The 20,020-nt window shown below is 38.7% G+C and overlaps 1 protein-coding gene across 2 annotated transcripts in view; it reads left to right on the top strand.

Moving 5' to 3' along the window:
* Positions 1-14,056: 14,056 nt before the first annotated feature.
* Positions 14,057-20,020, top strand: part of gabrb4 (gamma-aminobutyric acid type A receptor subunit beta4) — an 85,308-nt gene continuing 79,344 nt past the window's right edge. For both annotated transcript variants that reach the window (XM_028466974.1, XM_028466973.1), the window contains exons 1-2: positions 14,057-14,196; positions 18,208-18,302. In XM_028466974.1, the coding sequence (XP_028322775.1) occupies positions 14,117-14,196; positions 18,208-18,302 (175 nt within the window). In that variant the 5' untranslated portion in view covers positions 14,057-14,116. The remainder of the gene's footprint in view (positions 14,197-18,207; positions 18,303-20,020) is intronic.

Raw genomic sequence — 20,020 nt, 5'->3', positions numbered from 1 at the left:
GTCTCCATCTATGAATCATGGAGCAAATCAGATCTAAGATCATATAGAGCTTCCAACTAGTAGTGAGAATGCTTTAAATTTGGAGAATACTGTAAAATATCACTATTTATCTTTATTATAATTTTTATACCATATTTCATATCTTTTTGCTAATAATCAGCTCCCCACAGTTCGTTCACGTATCCCAGTGTGCAGACACCTAAGAACAATCCTGCTATGTCATGGTGTTTTCTTAAATTTAATAGAGAGGAAATAATTTTGATTTCAAGGAGAGGAAAAATGGCGGCTCCTGATTGGTTGGCGATGTTACAGGTTGTCTTCAGCAGCCAATCCCGTGATTGGCTCAACAGATCTACCTACCTGCACTTCCGTCTTCTTTTTCTGCATGTTTTTTGTTATTTTTACAACTTCTGCTTGCTACTAAAGGCAGGAGTCCTTTAATTGTGTGACAATATCAGCAATAAGATTTTTCATTTGCGTTTTCTCTGGAAATGCAGCTTTTCTAATTGATTAATGACTTACCTCGTAATATATTTCTAATCTAATCTAATCTAATCTTTCTAATCAAAAGCTACTGGTGTTACTGGGAATAACTGGTAAAAAAAAATGACGATCATATTATTATCAAAGAACAGCTGTGTGATGTGCACATTTTATCTTGCTGTGTGCTGCTGTTGTTTCATTAACCTGGAGCACACAGACTAAGTGTGAGCCTAAAATGCAAATTTGTGCATGATTATTCGGATAAATTTAGCAGAAGTTTCTATTGCTTTTCAGACAGTGCATCCACGTTTGATATCATTTAATGTTCTTTGTCATTGTTTTTATTGTTCATAATATGAAGTATTGCAAGATTTGTTTGACTAATTCCTACAATGATGTAAATGTCAAACAGCACACTTCATTTCTTCTGTAATAGACAGCACTTGATGTAATGCTGCTGACTCCCTGAGAGACCTCTCCACTGCTGTTTCTGATTGGACCAGAACAGAATAAACAGTATTAGTGCAGGAGGATCGAGTGCCCAGAGAGCCAGCAGATTTCTGCAAGTCACAACACAACGCTTGAGTGAATTGTGAAATTTCCTGTTTACCTCTGTTTATTTATCTTCTGTTTATTTGTTTACTGCCACACTTTTTTGTTTTGTTTTGCTTGATTCTGCTCTTGCAGTACTTTGCATCACCATTTGCAGTACTTCTCTGTGGATTTAAAAGCTTTTCAATGCATCTCAAAATATTTATGAATCTAAACACTGTTATTTTTGCTCCAGCGAATGCTGCAGAAACAGACCTATGGTGTCGCATTTGCAGACTCTAGTATTAAAGTCCATTTGGACAGAAACTATTGACTCACGACTGGAGAAGGCAGCACATGTTTTGTGCTGAGATGGATGTGATTACCCCACCAACATGGGATGTGCACAGCATCCTTGTTTTCAGCACATGAATAAATACTCATTGCATGTGCATGTATGAGGTGTGGCGTTGGATCCTCTTGATCGACTTCAAACCTGTGCCTTCTTTGTCTGCCTAACAGCTTGTAGCATTGCATGAGGTCTCTTTCATATTTTGAATAAATATTTCTCCATAGCATTGTGTGTGTGCATGCGCAATGTCAATGCACAAGTGCTTGTTTTGTTATTGCAAAAGGAAATTACAGAGCTGAGCATTATTTCGCATCTACCTCATCCAGACCTGATATTTTTGAATGCATTAACTCCATGGCTACTGCAAATGCATCTCCAATGTCAATCACAATTCTTTGAATATGAAAAGCGAGATGCAAGGTGGCTCCTCCTCGCTCTTCGTGGCTATGTACTTATGTCAGATAAGGAAAGTGAAAGTACTAATCAGGAAAACAAACATTATAAATGCAGCCTTGTGAACTGGAAAACCTCTGCTTGCTGAATATCAAAATACCTTTGGCACCATTGTTTTTTTTTTCCCTCCTGTGTGTATACAAGCTGCAAGCAGTCACGCAGCTGTTTCCATGGCAATATCTATCTGTGTGAGGGATTCGTTAACCCTTTCTCGCAGGAGTTCCGCTCTGAAATCCCACATAAAACACATATAGGGAAAAGGCAGGGATGCTACTGTGCTATTTTTGACAAAAATGTTACTATTTATGAAGCACATCATTTTTTTTTTTTTTTTTTTTTTCCTGTATGGTTATGAATCCGTTTGTTTTGCTGCTGGCCTTCATTGTAGCTGTGTTAGAGAAACACGCTAAGGGCAGTCGAGGCAGGATTTGACATTTGAATTTAAAGAAAAACTAAAGTGAGGACTGTGAATGCAAATCAGGGCGTTACACGACTTGCCCTTTGTGAGCACGGGCATGACAGAATAATCAGGTGATGGCTTTTCCTCGCAGCTTTGAGTTCACCCTTACAGGGAGAAAGAGTACAACTGTGTTTGATAAAAGATAAAACAATGCAATGTGGCTCACTGAAGGACTGAGTAGTACGAAAGATAGATGGCACATGAAGGTGAAGGGAAATGTGTGGCAAAAACACATGCAGACAGCATGTACTGCATTTCCTTACACATGACAAAACAAACAAGCACACTTTCATTTTCCCTTCCTCAAGAGGAACAAGGAGATGAAGCCATGTCAGACAACTTTGCAGACTAATATCTGCTTCACAGATCTCTGTTATAATGAAAAGATTAACCTCATGTCAGACCTTAAAGGTCCCATCTCCATTTGTTCTATGAACTCTAAAAACATAGTATTTGAAGTTTATTTTCCGAAACTTGCCTGTTTTCCAGAGTTTTAGCCTCTGAAAAGTCACTTTCTGAGCAACTCTATATACGTCTATAGACGGGACACTGACTTACTCCTCCCCGCACGGTGACGTAGGGCCAGAGGACGGCCCACCCTCCTCCCACCCACTCCGTAACTGAGCTCATGCTGCTTTACAAACACGAGACAGAGCGTGGGGGCGGGGCGTTTGCCGATACATACATAGACTGTAGAAAATACATACATAGCACTGCGCGAAGGACGCTAAATTGCTCATCTTTGTGGGCGTGTCTGTTTACATGTCGATCACGGCAGAGAGCTTCCTGGAGCCGCGGCTTCTTTAGCTCAGTGCCGCGTCAAATTCGTCATCAAAGTGGGATCGCGTCATCAAATTGGAGCGAGGTGTTTGGGATCACCCTGCAGTAAGAAAGGAGCAAATCACCCTCTAACTAACGATTGAGGGAATCAATGAAAAAAACACTTTGGGCATGTGTATGAAGCCCATATAACACTTTATGATGTTTAAAGCACAGAAAAGTTGATTTAGCATAACATGGGCCCTTTAACAAATACCTAATTACTCATTGTGGTTGGATCAATGAAAGGCCACGAAGGTCCCGCCACATATGCAACACCCACTATGTAGGAACATGAAGAAATTAACGAATGAACATATTTACATTTGTATTTGTCTGACATCAATAACTATTTAGTATCAAGGGTTTTACTGAAGCGTGTTTCAGCTCAATTTGCATATTCCATTTCCAGTACCACATTTTCAACCGGCCATCAGTTCAAAATGGGTGTTGTGAGAATGAGAGTCATTACTCTCAGAAGGGGGAAATCGAGCCCCAGACATGACATGGTAAAAAAATTGCCACGAAATACTAGTTTGTGACCACGAAATGATACTTTGTGGCCACAAACTATTTTGTAATGCCAATTGATATCTCAAAATGCTAATTTATGATTGTAATTTTATTCTCAGTGGTTAGCATGGCCTGTTGCTGCAGCAATGGCCGATGAAGTCAAAGAGGACAACTGTGTTGAGCTGCCCTCATCGATACCGTGTTGCTTTTATTTCTATTGTACAACCATTAAAACTGTTAATATATGAGGGTGTATCCAGCTCTGAGTGTACAGATGCATAACATCGGACTTTTCAGTGCAAAGTGGACTCACCACGGCCGTTGTAAACTGGAAGTTACAGTATATGTTAGCAGTTACGAAGTAGCATTTCGTGGTCAGTTCGTAGCCACAATTAGTTTACTTTTTTTTACCATGTTATGTCTGGGGCTCTGTAGGAAATAAAGTCTAACTCCCAAATTGAATTGGCGTGGCTTCATGATGAAACCCTGACATTGGCAACTTGGTTGTTTTCACTTTATAATTGATCAGCCTGAGATTCTGGCCACTTCGTTAAAGCTTCGACCCACGAGACTTTACCTAAAATGTCAATAAGAGAGCGTTTAGAGTGGAGATCAAAACAAACTTTCTAGCGGCAATTTTAAGCTTTAAACGATGTTTGATCCATTGATCTATGAGGCCTACACTATAATTTAACCTAACAAAAAATATTGTGAATAGCAGCTTTAAGGTAAGTTAAGTAAGGGTTAAGTGAAAGAGTAAGAAAACTCTGAGGTTTTTGGCAGACCTGCGTCAAGGCTGGAAATTAAAAAAATGCCTTGATTATGGGCGGGGCTCCTGGAGCAGCTAAGACACGCACAGTCTACACTATAAAGTCTTCGAATAACAATCTATACTATGCCAACTAGCCACTCAATACTCACTATATCTCTCTGCTCACAATTCTCTCAATCCAACCGGCAGAGTCAACAGGTGCTAGTTTTTATAGGGCTGGGCCAATAGTAGTTGTTTGTGATGTAGTTCCACACAAACGTAACAAACCACCATTCTCAGCCAATAGTTAAATTAAATTGTAATAGCCAGGTTTCAATCAATAGAGGCCAGTCACTCTTACTTGACAACTAAATATGCTAAATTGAGATACTTTTACTAAGATATCAAGAGTTGGACCAGAATCAATTAACAACATGCTTTCATACCGTGCAGATACATTTGTTTTCAGCAGGTGGAAGTGGTTGGGAGCGTCGTTACTCTTTAAGGTTTCTTTGTCACTTGTGAAAAAGTGGAAAAGTGGAAGGACTATAGATGATGAAACAATTTGCCAAACATAGCCAACATGTTTTTGGACAGTAGAAGAAAGACTGAGTACCTGGGGAAAAATACACATGGTAAGAACATGCAATCTCCACAAAGAGAGACAGCACTAGTAGGGTTTCCATACATGCACTCATACTGTATGTCCGCGCTGTAGATAAATCTGTCACATATTTTATTATCATTTAAACCAATCAGTCATAACAGCCATATTTGAGCTTTAGCCTTTTTATCCTTAGATTAACTGAGCATGACTGCTAGCGCTGAAGCAGAAATTCTGTCAGAGTTTATGATTTTCATGAATTTATTGTCCCTAACTAGGCTGTGTAAGATCAGCAGTTGATCTTCTTTGTGCTATACATCATAGTGACTTGTTTACATGATTGTTCCTTTCCCTCCCGCCTGCAGCATCCTAAGTTGGACACACCAAAAGCATTAGCATACATTTGCCTTCGCTCTGGTGTGCTGTCTATGGTTCGAGTATAAATTGGCCTCCTCACAAGCATTTGGAACGTTGCAGTTCAGCGTCAATGAGCGACACACATCACGTTGACGGGGCTTTCTGCCGTAGCATAGCAACAATTGCCTGGTAGCCTGCTTCAAGGCAGCGCTTCAGAGCCGTGTGTTTTCAAAGCCTCCAATCTCATTTCTGCGGTCAATGAGTGGCGTGATGTACTTTCAAGTTCAATCTTTTTTTTTTTATATCTGAGCTCTAAGGCGTACACAGCGAGTGAGCTTTCTCTGTGCTGCCTTGACCATTTGCTGCAGTCACAATAAACCAGACGTGTACAGTACACACACATAATGCTAAATCAAAATCTGCTACTGTGTTTGTACAGACAGCATACTTGACTCAGGCTTTTGGAGGGTTGTCCAAGTCAGACCGTATTAGGTCATGAGTCAGCCCTTTCTTGTCTGAGTGTCTCTGTGGAATAACCTGCAGGTTTTTCTAATGCATTGTTCAGACTGTGTTCAAATTCAACATTTTAACTTTGTTAATTCACATGGAAATAATGTAATATTAACAAAACAATACATTATTATGATTTAGGGATGTTTGATATGAGCTTTTTTGCCAATATTGTCCAACATGAAATTTTTGATTTTTCCGATATTCACCGATACATATACACACAGAATCCAGATTATATATATCTCCATGGAAAACAGTTTAATCTGACTTTTTAATGTATTGGACTGATGGATTCCACAAACAAACATCATTTGTTCAAAATAAGAATATATTCAACTTCAGTAATGGGAAAAGTGTCATACAGTAGTCCCTCACTATAACGCAGTTCACCTTTTGCGGCCTCTGTGTTTCGCAGATTTTTATTGCATGCATTTTTTTTTTACAGCGTATGATCGTGCATTGTGTCTGCGTCCTGATTGGCTATTGTTGCGTTCACCCACCAGCGACACATCCAACTCAGTGAGTTTCACTGCCTACTGAAGCGAGGAGCTGCCCTCCTTTTTTTCCTCTCATAAACATAAACCACCAGTGAAAAAAGCCGGTGTGATTAGCGGCTAATGCTATCCTAGCTCAGTGCCGACTTTCGAAGATGAAAACTACAGAGAGAACTTTTATCGGTGTCCATGTTGAATGCCTGATGTCATCGACAACAAAGACTCTGATTGCGTTTGGCATCAATGTCTGATCGCTAGCAGTGTGACTCTTTATTAACATTGGAATGCTGTGAACATTCCTACTAGGGCTGGGCAATATGGACCAAAACTCATATCTCAATATATTTTCTCAAAATGGTGATATACGATATAAATCTCAATAATTTTATCAAATAAAGTCTGACCAGAAAGACTATTCTGGGTTAAATTTGCTGATGCAAAATGCCACACAGGGACATTTATTAGCAAACAGCTGCACAATATGTGCACTCAGAAATCCATCTAACTGAGCTTTACATGCTGTTCTGAGAAGTAAAAGCAGCGACTCCTAAAACTAATATTTTGTTTCATATGATATATGAAATATTATAGTTTTCTATATAAAAATAGAAAATAGAAAACTCGATACATCTTGAATCTCGATAAATCGCCCAGCCCTAATTCCTAAATTATAAAGCAGCCTAAATAAAAACATAAATGGGTATATGAAGCACATGTGTTTATTTAATATACTTACAGTTTATATACAAGTCAACACATTGCATATTTACTGTTAATTTCACGTTGCTTGTCTTTAAGTTAAACATTAACATTTTATTTTCATTGCATATTTTCTTATAATTTCTCATGCTCACTCATGTGGTTCTCTGGTATTCACTAATGACTTATTAGACACATTTGTTGCAGACTTTACATCCTTTAACACTTTTTGAATGCAGTGTATATTTGTGACGCTTGTGATTGGCTGATTTTTCATGGTGACTTACATCGTTCCTTCCGCTGTGGTAGACGTTAAAATCTCACAGAATGGGTAACTGTGTCCCATCATGCTCCTCTTTAGGGTGATCAACTCTCTGTCACATTTCACAACGTATTTACACCAGTTCTTTGTTTTTTTTGTCGGAACGTCTTCATTCATTCATCTCTCTTCTGAGTTGTTTCCGGGTTTGTTGCCGCTGTCGTCACTAATCTCGCGAGAAATGCCACCAAGCCAGGCCATTTCAGGTGGCAGTTCTCGCGAGGCTAGTGATGGCGATCAGTTTAGTATGGCATCTTTTCATTGTTATTACTTTAAATTATGGGATATTTACGGGAAAATACTAATACGGGAAGATGGCGGGAAAGAGGGGTAGAATACGGGAGTTTCCCGGCCAAAACGGAATACTTGACAGGTATGAATATGTGTTGTATTCTCTAAAATTGTTTGCCTTATTATCTATGGACACAGGTCAGATACTGGAGCCCAGAGTTCACAGCAAACATGCTGATGCTGATTTTAGTTGTTATGCTGCAAAGAAGTGGAACAAACTGCCAGCAGAGCTGAAGTCAGCATCTAATGTGAACATTTTTAAATCAAAGTTTAAGGCACTCTTTTTCTCTACTGCGTATGATTGAGAGGGAGATTTTTGGTCATGTTATTGTTGATGTAATGTGTTTGTTGATGGTTTTAAATGTTCTTGTTGATTTTAAAGCTGTTGAATGTTTTCTGTTGCACTTTTTGATCATGCGAAGCACATTGAGTTGCCTTGTGTATAAAATGCGCTGTACAAATAAATTTGCCTTGCCTTATTTTACAAAGATGCAAAAAAAATGAACAGAATATTGGATGATTATTCTACCCCACTTTGTTTCAAAAGCATATGTTTTCTAAAAGTATCGCTGACCTGTTGTAAAGTTGAGGAAAGTGAGATGCATCCTGGTCCCTGACCGAATGAACGTTTTCATCATAAAGTCAAAGCCAATTTGGACGGTTGACAGTTATGAACAGCACGAGAAAAAGTAAGTGACTGGAAGACATCAATGCATTAACCATGTGATACTATTTATATCAAAGTAGCAAGGGTGACCCAGTAACTCACATGCGTTATGCAACATATGAAAGAATGAAAAAAAAGAGCATGTTACACACACATCTTGGAAATCTAGATACCCTTGTTAATAAAGATGTGAACGAAAGGTGATTGCAAAGATCGGAGCACATTGTGGACACAAGTGGCATTTTCAAAGAGACAAGCATTACTGCTCTTTCCCCTTGGAAACCTCCTCAATTATTAATGCCTGTATTTCATTTATGTGCTTTATATAAAGATTTTGGTCCATATTGATCTGACATGGTCATAGTTGGAGCCAATTTGTAAGCTGCACATTCACAAAGGGAATGTTCTGTTCCACAAAATCTCAATGGTACTTATTGGAGATAGTGCAGGGTGAAGCTGGAGTACAGTACACAAGTGTGAGATATTAGGAGATTTGTGACATGCTAGATAATGCTTTAGAGCAATGCTAAAACTTTCAGGGGTCGCTATGCCAAGTTACATACAGTATCATGGCCAGATGGATGCAATTTGTTCATTTTAAACTCTGACACTTCTATTGAAATGTTGCATGCAGTAAAAATTTAAACTCAAAGATTACCCAATCATTGATTTGCAAAGTTTGTGTGACTCTGTGGAAAATGCCAATAATCTGACATATCCAGTTGAGCATTGTAGTGAATAGTCACACAAACTGAAGGTAAAAGGCCCCGAGAGCAAATTGGAAGAGACGACAGCTGGATTACTAATCTTGGAGAATATCATCAGTGACCAACCTCAGATTGTGGTAATATGAAATAGTTCTAAACCACAAAGGGTTTGAAAAGTACAGTTTGATTAATGATGATGTGAGTTTTTTGCTATTATGTGGAAATCATCTATTAAATGTCCTAAATTCCAATCCGTTCAATGAGAAAATACCTTTGATTAGAGTTCAAAGTCTACATTTAGAATGTTTTGTCCATTTTGGCGTTTTACAGAGCTGAATTGCCCAATTGCATTAGCTAACAAATATTTTAAATAAAGTTTATCTTTTAAAACTTGAAAACAAAATGGTCAATTGACCAGTCCACGGCCTTGTGATTGGAGACCACTGTATTAACAGATCAAAAGTGGAACACATGAAGTAAAATTTTTCTGCATTAAAATGATCAAAAGGTATTAGAAATGTTTATTTGGTAAAATATATCTGTAGTAAGTTTAGCTGTAAACCTATATACACAACAATAACTATTTGAAAACATTGTTACCCTATTATTTCAAAATCATATTGGCATATCAATACTTTCATTTTCATTTGTTTTGAAGATTTAGAGACACAAAAAGTTTACATTTTAAACTGATACAGGTGCTGGTCATATAATTAGAATATCGTGAAAAAGTTGATTTATTTCAGTAATTCCATTCAAAAAGTGAAACTTATATCATATATACATTCATTTCACACAGACTGACATTTTTCAAGTGTTTGTTTATTTTAATGTTGATGATTATAACTGACAACTAATGAAAACCCCAAATTGAGTATCTCAGAAAATTAGAATATTGTGAAGAGGTTCAATATTGAAGACACCTGGTGCCCCACTAACACCTGCAAAGGCCTTTAAATGGTCCCCAGTCTAGTTCTATAAGCTACACAATCATGGGGAAGACTGCTGACCTAGCAGTTGTCCAAAAGACGACCATTGACACCTTGCACAAGGAGGGCAAAACACAAAAGGTCTGTTCACAGAGCTCTGTGTCTAAGCACATCAATAGAAAGGTGAAGGGAAGAAAAAGACATGGTAGAAAAAAGTGTACAAGCAATAGGGATAACCACACCTTGGAGAGGATTGTGAAACAAAACCCATTCAAAAATGTGGGTGAGATTCACAAAGAGTGGACTGTAGTTAGAGTCAGTGCTTCAAGAACCACCACACACAGACGTACGCAAGACATGGGTTTCAGCTGTAGCATTCCATGTGTCAAGCCACTCTTGAACAAGAGACAGCGTCAGAAGCGTCTCACCTGGGCTAAAGACAAAAAGGACTGGACTGCAGCTGAGTGATGCATGTTCTCTGATGAAAGTCAATTTTGCATATCATATGGAAATCAAGGTCCCAGAGTCTGGAGATGAGAGGAGAGGCACAGAAGCCACGTTGCCTGAGGTTGAGTGTAAAGTTTCCACAGTCAGTGATGGTTTGGGGTGCCATGTCACGTGCTGGTGTTCATCCACCGTGTTTCCTTAGATCCAAGGTCAACGCAGCCGTCTACCAGGAAGTTTTAGAGCACTTCATGCTTCCTGCTGCTGAACAACTTTATGAAGATGCAGATTTCATTTTCCAACAGGACTTGGCACCTACACACACTGCCAAAGCTACCAGTACCTGGTTTAAGGACCATGGTATCCCTGTTCTTGATTGGCCAGCAAACTGGCCTGACCTGAGAGTAGAAAATGTATGAGATATTGTGAAGAGGAAGATGTGAGACACCAGACCCAACAATGCAGAAGAGCTGAAGGCCACTATCAGAGCAACCTGGGCTCTCATAACACCTGAGCAGTGCCACAGACTGATCGACTCCATGCCACGCCGCATTGCTGCAGTAAAAAAAATATTTTGAGCATTTGGGGGCAAGATGGTCTTTCTTTTCTTTACAATGTCTCCATATTTTGTCATACATTAACACTACATTTAGTGCAATATTTTCACGACAGCTATAAAAATGTGATTCTCTGATCCGTGGCCCACATTACTGACATTCATGTCAGCATTAAAATACTGACAAATCTGAGCATTAATAGAAGCTTGAAGACACGTGTTGTGTGCTTTTAAATCCATTTTGTAGATTTTCTCATCAATATGGTACATTTTTGTTGTCGTGTGTTTTTCCAAGTCATTATGTGTGTTTTTGTGATGTATTTTTTCTGTTCTTGTTGTCATTTTGTGCATTTTTCTGTCATGTGTTTGAGGTCCTTTTGTATATGTTGTTGTTTTTGTAGTCATTTTGTGTGTTTAACTGGATGTTTAGTGTCTTGGTTGTCATTTTGTGTGTTCTATTAGTATTTTTTTGTATTGTTTTTTCAATCTTTTTGTGTTTTGTTATTACTTTTTGTACTTTTCTTGATATCTTGTGCATTTTGCTGTCTTTTTCTGTGTTTCTGGAGTTTTGTGTATTATATTATTCTGCATATAACTTCCAACTTCATGAATAACAACTTTGCTTTGGGGGCCGCACAAAATTAGACCGAGGGCCACATGTGGCTCCCGGGCTGCCAGTTGCCTATGTCTGGTCTAGTTTTAATCAACTATAGATTTAGTCGACTACATGCTTTATTCTTTCAAAAAAGTAATAGATTTATTATATTGCAACTCTTACCATCTGTCACTATCTCAAGAAGGAAAGGTAAGCTATACTTTATTAGGGAGAAATAACAGTATGAGGGAAATACATGGGTAAAGGGATGAGGGAGGACTAAAAAAAAACAAAACAAAAAAAAAACCATTAAACTCATCAAGAACACACATTAGAACATTCTTGTGCCAGATGGAAAAGAATACAAAAATAGAATTAGAGCTGCTATTAGCGTGCACCATGGGGTGCAGGTCATGACCTGTTGTTGGATACTGCATGATGCACTGTACAGTTTCTTTATATCTTTACTTGAGGTGATTGGGTCGATTGGTCAGCTCAAAGACACACCAGCAATTAGTAGACCCCTCTACAGATATAGCTGGAAACATTTGCGGAATAATCCACTTTTTAAAATGACATTTCATTCAGTGACGAATGCATATAATCACCAGAAAATAGCTTTACTTTGCCAATTTGTGTTCTCTTTCTCCAGTGGTGTGACTGTTCTCGTTGTTCTGCATAAAGGACGATGTGGAGACTAAAGCAGCAACAGATGTCTTTTGGGTATTAAAATGTTTCCAAAATGTGAAGCCATGAGCTGATTGACTCGCTTATTTGTCACAGAGCTCTTGGCCCTGATGATGATGATGATGATGACGAAGAAGAAGAGGACAGTGATGATGAGGCAAAAGTGGAGCGTTCTGGCCCCCAACACGCCACATTTCCCTAATGCATTAGCTACTGTAAATCAAATGGCGTTATTCCCCGCCTCATTGTAACAGAGCCGGCTCTCTGCTACATCCCTGACTGTCTGCATTTGTCCCACTGACACCACGGCGATGACAGCACTGGGTCTACTCCTTTAAAATGAGCCTTTGCGCATAGCCTTCGAATCACCACAACTGCATCGGCGCTGGATGGGTTGCCTAGCAACTGGACAGCACAGAGATCCCTGAAGAAAAACCTCCTCCACTGGTGATGCTTGAATTGGGATGTGCGGCGTGCTGGCAATTTCCAGGGAGGATGTTTGTGTCCCAAACACAAAAGAAGAGGAAATTAAGTCAATAAAAAAAAAAAAAAAAAAAAAAAAAAAAAAAAAAAATGGATACTGTGTGTGTGTGTGTGTGTGTGTGTGGATAGGAATGCAACACTACTTGTGGGTGCTCTCTCTCTCATTCCAAAAAAAAAAAAAAAAAAAAAAAGTGGGAAAAAACCCACGAAAAGGCGCCGGACACACACGTGCAGCATCATATGTCTCCCAGAGAGAATATCCTAAACAGCCCCTTGCTGAGGAATTCACCTCAGGTGCCCCCCCCCAATCCTTCCTTATCTTCTTCTTTTTACATTTCCATCTAAAACCATGCACTGAAGAGAATAGAATAAGAAGGAGAACAGCTCAGGATGCCTCTTTGGGCAGGTTCTCCGTGTGTGGACAACACACTAACGTGTTGAAACGGACTTTTCCCACAGGTTTTGCATCTCCATGACATGTAATCCATGGGAAGTTACGCATGACGCTTTAGTTTCATCCATATTTCTTTAGCATCCATCAGAGGAGTGATATCGCCTACTCTGACGTCTGCATCTAATATTACCCAGTGCTTTTTCAGCGTGCATTTTCCCCTCAGTGACTTTGCGCTGATCTACATCATCATCATCATCATCACCACCATCATCATCATCATCACCACCACCACCAGCAGCAGTAGCGGCAGCAGCAGCAACATCATCAGCAGCAGCAGCAGCAACAACGGGGGTTTACAGAAGAAGGGGGGGGAATGAAGATTTCTTTTTTCTCTTCTTTGAAAACACACAACAGCCTCTTGATCGGCGTCTCAAGTTCAGAGAGAAATCCGTGAACAACCTGACGCTGTGGAACAGTTGGTGTGGAACAGTGTGGAAGGCGCCTCGCACGGCATCAGCTGGAACCATGCCTCTTCTGCAGATTTGGACTGGGAAATTTCACCCTCCTATTTGATCAACAACAAGAAGCTGCCCGCTCGCCCACCCATGCCAGTGTTTGTTTCCTCTAGAGAAGCCACACTTGTCGTCACTTTTCAAAGTATTGTTGAACGCTGGGTGTGTGTGCGTTTCTTTTTGTGAGCAAAGATGTCTGATCTTCTGGTGTTGGCCGAGGGGCTGTGTGACCTGCACGGATTTCCATAGCTGTGGAAAACAGCGGGGGGCCCCCCCAAAAAAAGGAGATTTTTGTTTTTTTGATTAACGATCTCCAATCAAATGAAGACATTGCATGCATAGATGTAGTCTTAGTTTATTCTACATTATTCAAAGGCAATTCTTTTTTTTTTTTCTTTTTCTTTTGATTGTCTTTTTTTTTTTTTTTTTCCTTTTCACTTTCTTCTGGAGGACCACTGGACTGGTTGGATTAAAGACACTACATTTAATAAGGATTTGTGGAGATGTTGGGTCGTCAAGAAGAGAAATTATGTGGAATTTTCTGTGCTCTGGCGGCATTGTCTTTCCTATGCTGTGTTCAAAGGTAAGACAATCGTTGCTCAGAATGAAAGAAGCTCCTTTTTTTCTTTTTGTGCCTCCGACACGCGCGATTAAAGCTCATTAAAAAGCGGGGAAGTGACGGGTTGCGTTCAGGGGCTACTACCCACTACCCACTACTACCCACTACCCACTACTACCCAGGGCTGCTTATTATAGGGGCAAAGCTGACTGATACGTGCACTGCTGGACGGTGATGTGGCGCTCGCGAGTGTAAAAACATGCGCGTGCACGCCATATATATATTTCTAACCCCACTCCCGACATTATGATGGGGAAATACATGCAATGGCCCAAACTAGCTCCAGTCACGATTAGATGAATAAATCAATCATTAATTGATTAATTGAACCCAGCCTTTTAATTTTTATTTTATTTATTTATTTGCAGCGGACACAGTCAAACTGCAGATAATCTGTTGCTCTCCACGCCATTGAGGCTTTGAAATGTGCATTCGTGTATTCTTTCCCTCATCAAACAGGTCTTTATTGTTGTCATGTTAAACCACACTGATAGAATCCCTTGAGGCCTACCTTAGTCTCACGTTTTTACTGACGTGTTGAAGCACTTGGGGTTTGATCATTATGGTGGAGAATGAGGCAAAGATAAGGGGGAACCCTTCGTATCACCTCCTAATTATGCTCAGGTGTGAATCCCACAGGTCTCGCGACTAAGGCACGTTGATGAACAGCTGGACTAAATATCAGCTAATTGAACAGAGGCTGAGCCCAGGGCGGATGCTTCTACCAAGGGAGCATTTTGAACCTCCTTCTCCTCCTCTTCATCCCACACCCTCACGATAACAAGAAGCTGGATGGAGTGCAATGTTAATTTTGGCAGCAAATTTTCATTTTTTATTTTTGTTTTTTATTTTATTTTTTATTTTTTGTTGGTGTGGGGGGGCTGCTAGAATGTAGTCATCATCATTATTCCAGTTTAAAGATGGCCAACTTCGATCACAAAATTGTGATTCTCTGATCCGTGTCCCACATTATTAACATTCATATCAGCATTTAGAAGACTGACCAATCTGAGCATTAATACAAGCTTGAAGACACACATTTTGTGTGGTTTTAAATTTATTTTGTAGATTTTTTTTCTCATCAATATGGCTAATTTTTGTTGTCATGCGTGTTTTTGTTATTTTTTTTTCTTTCTGTTCTTGTCATTTCATGCATTGTTCTGTCATTTTGTGTAATCTTGTGTGTCTTTGAAGCTTTTGTAGTCATTTTTTGTGTTTAACTGGTTGTTTGGTGTCTTTTTTTTTGTCCTTTTGTGTGTTTTTCCCAAGTTATTATGTGTGCCTTTGTTATATTTTTTCTGTTCTTGTTGCTATTATGTGCATTTTTGTGTCACGTGTTTGAGGTCCTTTTGTATATGTTCTTGTTTTTGTGGTCATTTTGTGTGTTTAACTGGTTGTTTAGTGTGTCTTTGTTGTCCTTTTGTGTGTTTTTGTTATATTTTTTGTGTTGTTATTTCTCTTTTGTGCATTTTTCTGTCACGTGTTTGAGGTCCTTTTGTAACTGTTGTTTTTGTAGTCATTTGGTGCGTTCAAGTGGTTTAGTGTGTCTTGGTTGTCATTTTATGTGTTCTATTAGTATTTTTTATATTTTTTTGTATTGTTTTTTCAATCTTTTTGTACTTTTCTTGATATTGTGCATTTTGCTGTCATTTTCTGTGTTTTTGGAGTTTTGTGTATTGTATTTGTATTTGTGTATTGTATATTCCAACTTCATGAATTACAATTTTGCTTTGGGGGCTCCACAAAATTAGATCCGAGGGCCGCATGTGGCTCCCGGGCTGCCAGTTGCCTATGTCTGGTCTAGTTTTAGTCAACTAAAGATGTAGTCGACAAAACCTGCTACAGATATAGTTGACTAAACTACAAAGATTGAGAGTTTATGCATTTAAAAAAAAAAAAAAAAAAGAGTTACCTTTGATCAATCTGATATGTGACGGTATTAATGTTTGTAAATACACACAGACAGGTTTGACGTTAACAATGCGTAAGACCACATGAGCCGGCTTACCTGCTTGTCCCCAGAAACTTAGTTCTGATTGGAAATCGTCCCATGTAAACATTATACTTTTGTTTTCATTGGTTAACAAAAATATCAACACAATATGATAAAAACTTGTTTACTTTAAAAAAAAAAAAAAAAAAATCAAATTAATCATAATGTTGTTATTGCCATTTAAAAGATATAGTTGGCCAAAAACTATGAGGAAATGACTGATTGAGAGCCGGGCTTGGTTAGAGCATGCAGGACATCCCACTATTGTTATATATGTTCCTTAAGACTACAGTAGACTATATGTATTTTCTGAAGAACCTCGAGACAGACACTTATTCATACACAATAATAATTTCCAGGGCTTTGAGAGCAAAAAGAGCCCATATCATTTCAACTTTGTTACTTTTGACGTGAGCAACTGACATTAATAAAAGGCCTGACAGGTAATCATCAGCCCACCTCCACTGATTAGGTACTGTAGGTGGGGTAACAAGGGGGAAATTATTGCACAAAACTCATTTTTAAACCTTCCTCTTGGTCATAATAAAAGCATCAGAGTGCCTCTAATAATATACAAGGTGCTCACGAACAAAAACACGAATCTCATAAACTGAGAGTTTCTTCCATTATGAAGCAAGGCTTTGTTTCAATTATTGACAGTACTAGACAAACTGCATTTCCCAAAATAATGCAAGTGAGGATGCATAAGCCGAACCCCTCGGAGTCAGTATAACTCTTAGTATTACAAGATTACAATTTAATTTTACAAAAGCGACGTACAATACGAGTAGTTAAGATTGAGGGACTTGCTCAACATCCCCCAGTGAGGGACCATGTTGGATTCAAACCGGTGATCATACGATTACAGACACACCGCCCAGAGTCAGTATAACCCCTCAGAGTCAGTATAACCCTAACCTTGTAAGGCTGTAAACTGTCTTAATCATGACTAAGGCCAGTGTACAGAATACATTTAACAGTTGTTGATTTATGATTTATTATCAAAATATGGCAGAACTTAGCAGGAATGTCCGGGTAAAAATCTGACTACAAAACCAAACCGAAAATAAGATAAAAACCAAAATAATTTGGAATTCACTCAAAACATGAACTTTTAATTTTTTTTAAATAGCAGGGTTTCACCCTTTTAAAATAGTACTCGAACTGCGGTGAAATAGGCCGAACAGGATGGAGACGCGTTACGCGCATGCACGCCGGACTAATTTGGAAGCCCGGACACATTTGGTACCTGCGCCGGGCAATGGCAGTGGCTGTGCTCAAAGCGAATAGCGAAACTTGCACATTTCTCAGCGAACACAGCATTATAAATGCTGATATTTTCACCACGTGTTTATCACCTAATGCCACACCTTGGATGTACATGACATGTTTGTGTGTAATACATTTTCCCACTGGGTTTTTTGAGTTTTTCCCTGACCGAAGGAGGGTCTAAGGACAGGGGATGACATATCAATTTCTCATGCGTATGTCCCATAGAATTAAACCAGGGAAATTGCACACGCTATTTTACTTTGCAAATGTAGCCCTTTATAACACTACAGAGTACAGAGTATGTACACCTCTTTGTACATCCAACCTTCAAACACATACTCATTTGCCCATAATTTACAACTCTACTTAAGCTCCCACTATATGAAAACATACTTCCGACGGGCACTGTACTAGTAAGAATAAAGTAAACAGACAACAATAGTGAGGATGCTATTCATTCTCTCTAATTACGTATGTGCCAAAAACTGTAAAGATCAACAAAGTAAGAAAAAGGGAAATTTCTTAATATTTTTGCCAAATTAATGGATATGTTTTTTTTTTTTTTAATAGGATTGATATGGTTATTAAAAGTCTACAAAGGGTTTTTCTTCATCGGTGATATTTGGTTCATTTGTGTTGTAATACTCATCTGCCTGTGCTGTTCATTGGTTTTTAAAGTGACTTCTAAGCTCTGCGGTTTCTCCTCTCAGCTCCACCACTGGAAGCACTGGAATGTCTGTGGCCAAGACCACCGTAGACAAGTTGCTGAAGGGATATGACATCCGTTTAAGACCTGATTTTGGAGGTATGTTTGATGAACAGAACACACACCCGTTATCTTTCTTCTAAGCCTCTGCTAGAGTTTGACTGTAGCAAAACATACGGAAGAAGAGCTTTGAAGCTAAAGCTACCTTGTCATTACTATGTATCTATTCACATATCAAAGATGGCTGCTTTTCCAGAAGTGGGGCACACATATAACCAGTCGGTATATTTTTACATTCTTTCATTAGGAAGGCATGGTTTTTTATTATTTCCCACATTTACGATGTGTTACAGCCTTCTTGTATGGTAATACCACATGCACTTGCCCCATTAACTTTTGTAAGAAATTGAGCAAAAGCTCATTAAAACAAAGTCTCTTCAAATAGACAAATTGAAAGAAATCATTTTGAATGCCATTTCATTTAATTAAAATAGAAAAGCTATACTCTATTAATATTTCATGTTAACATAGGCTAATATAATAAACGACAACTTCTCATGGGGACTATGGCCTGTTCCTTCTATTTCTTGACAAATATGTTAACATTTAAATCCTTTAGAAAAATGAATCGACAAAAACAAATACTGGTGTAAGGACATAGACAGTCCCTGGAATGACATCATAAGCCATTGTTGATTGACAGCCACGTTAAAGACTTTAATTCAATTCAGTCTTGAAGATTGTACCTATTCTTTAAAGCCTTGTTATTGTGTCTGGCACACACAATCAGAAAACTCGACCGTGGTTCCTCATTACCGCGTGAAACACAAAGACCAAAAACTACTCCTGGGGCGCGATGAGAGGGACGCCACGTTCATTCAACAAGAGAAAACGACACAATGGAATATCTGAAATCAATTAATTCTTGTTACACATTATACGTTATTATCCTCCTATGTTCAGTTACTTCTAATTAAAGTTTTCAATTAGTCAAATCGGTCTAATTTTCACATGGTTAAAATCATCAATTGGTTTGAATTAAATGGGTTCCGACATTGGTCGGTTCAACATGTTAGCAATTATAAACTGAACTTTAATGAGCGCTGATACAAAATGGCATTGTTTTGATTACATTGTGCATTGATTGTATGACATAGCATCAAAATCACCAGAAGAAAATTTGTTTTTTTTTGTTTTGTTTTGCGGTGGATGATTTTTGTGTTTTTTTGTCCTTTTCAACACACACAATGTGAAGTGTGCTCATTAGCTAGACGGTACAGTGCTGGACAGTATCCGCTGTAAATACGCTGCAGGCAGCAGCTTGTCAGACCTGTGACCATACTGTGCTTGATGGGGATGAGAACAAGCAGTGAATAACATATAGCAGGTGCGCCTCTTCATGTAACCTTCCTCTGGTTGGACGCTCTGCCACAGATGCTCTGATGAAAAAAGCGTATGTGCCAAGATATGTTAGTCTGATGTGAGCCAATATACGATGTGTTTTTGTTATGCTTGTATGGTTTATTCCAAGATTGTTTATCATTTTCAGTAAAGGAAAAGTATAGATAGAAGCAAAAAGACTCAGTCTTTTCCTTCCGTCAAGAAGGTCATATTTTCACTGGCGTTGATGTATTTGTTTGTTTGTCTGTTAGCAGGATTATATCAAAAATACTTGAATATTATTTTTTCGACAACATTTTAACCAAAGATAGATCTTAACCTCGTACATTTTTGGAGGGGATCCAGATTAATATACTGATTGTGGATCAGTTTGAAAAGTTAAAAAAATCCCTATTTTTCATTAGCAAAATGTAAAA

Source organism: Gouania willdenowi, chromosome 14 (genome assembly GCF_900634775.1).
Source record: "Gouania willdenowi chromosome 14, fGouWil2.1, whole genome shotgun sequence".
NCBI classification, from domain to species: domain Eukaryota; kingdom Metazoa; phylum Chordata; class Actinopteri; order Blenniiformes; family Gobiesocidae; genus Gouania; species Gouania willdenowi.
This window is presented reverse-complemented; position numbering and strand designations above follow the sequence as displayed.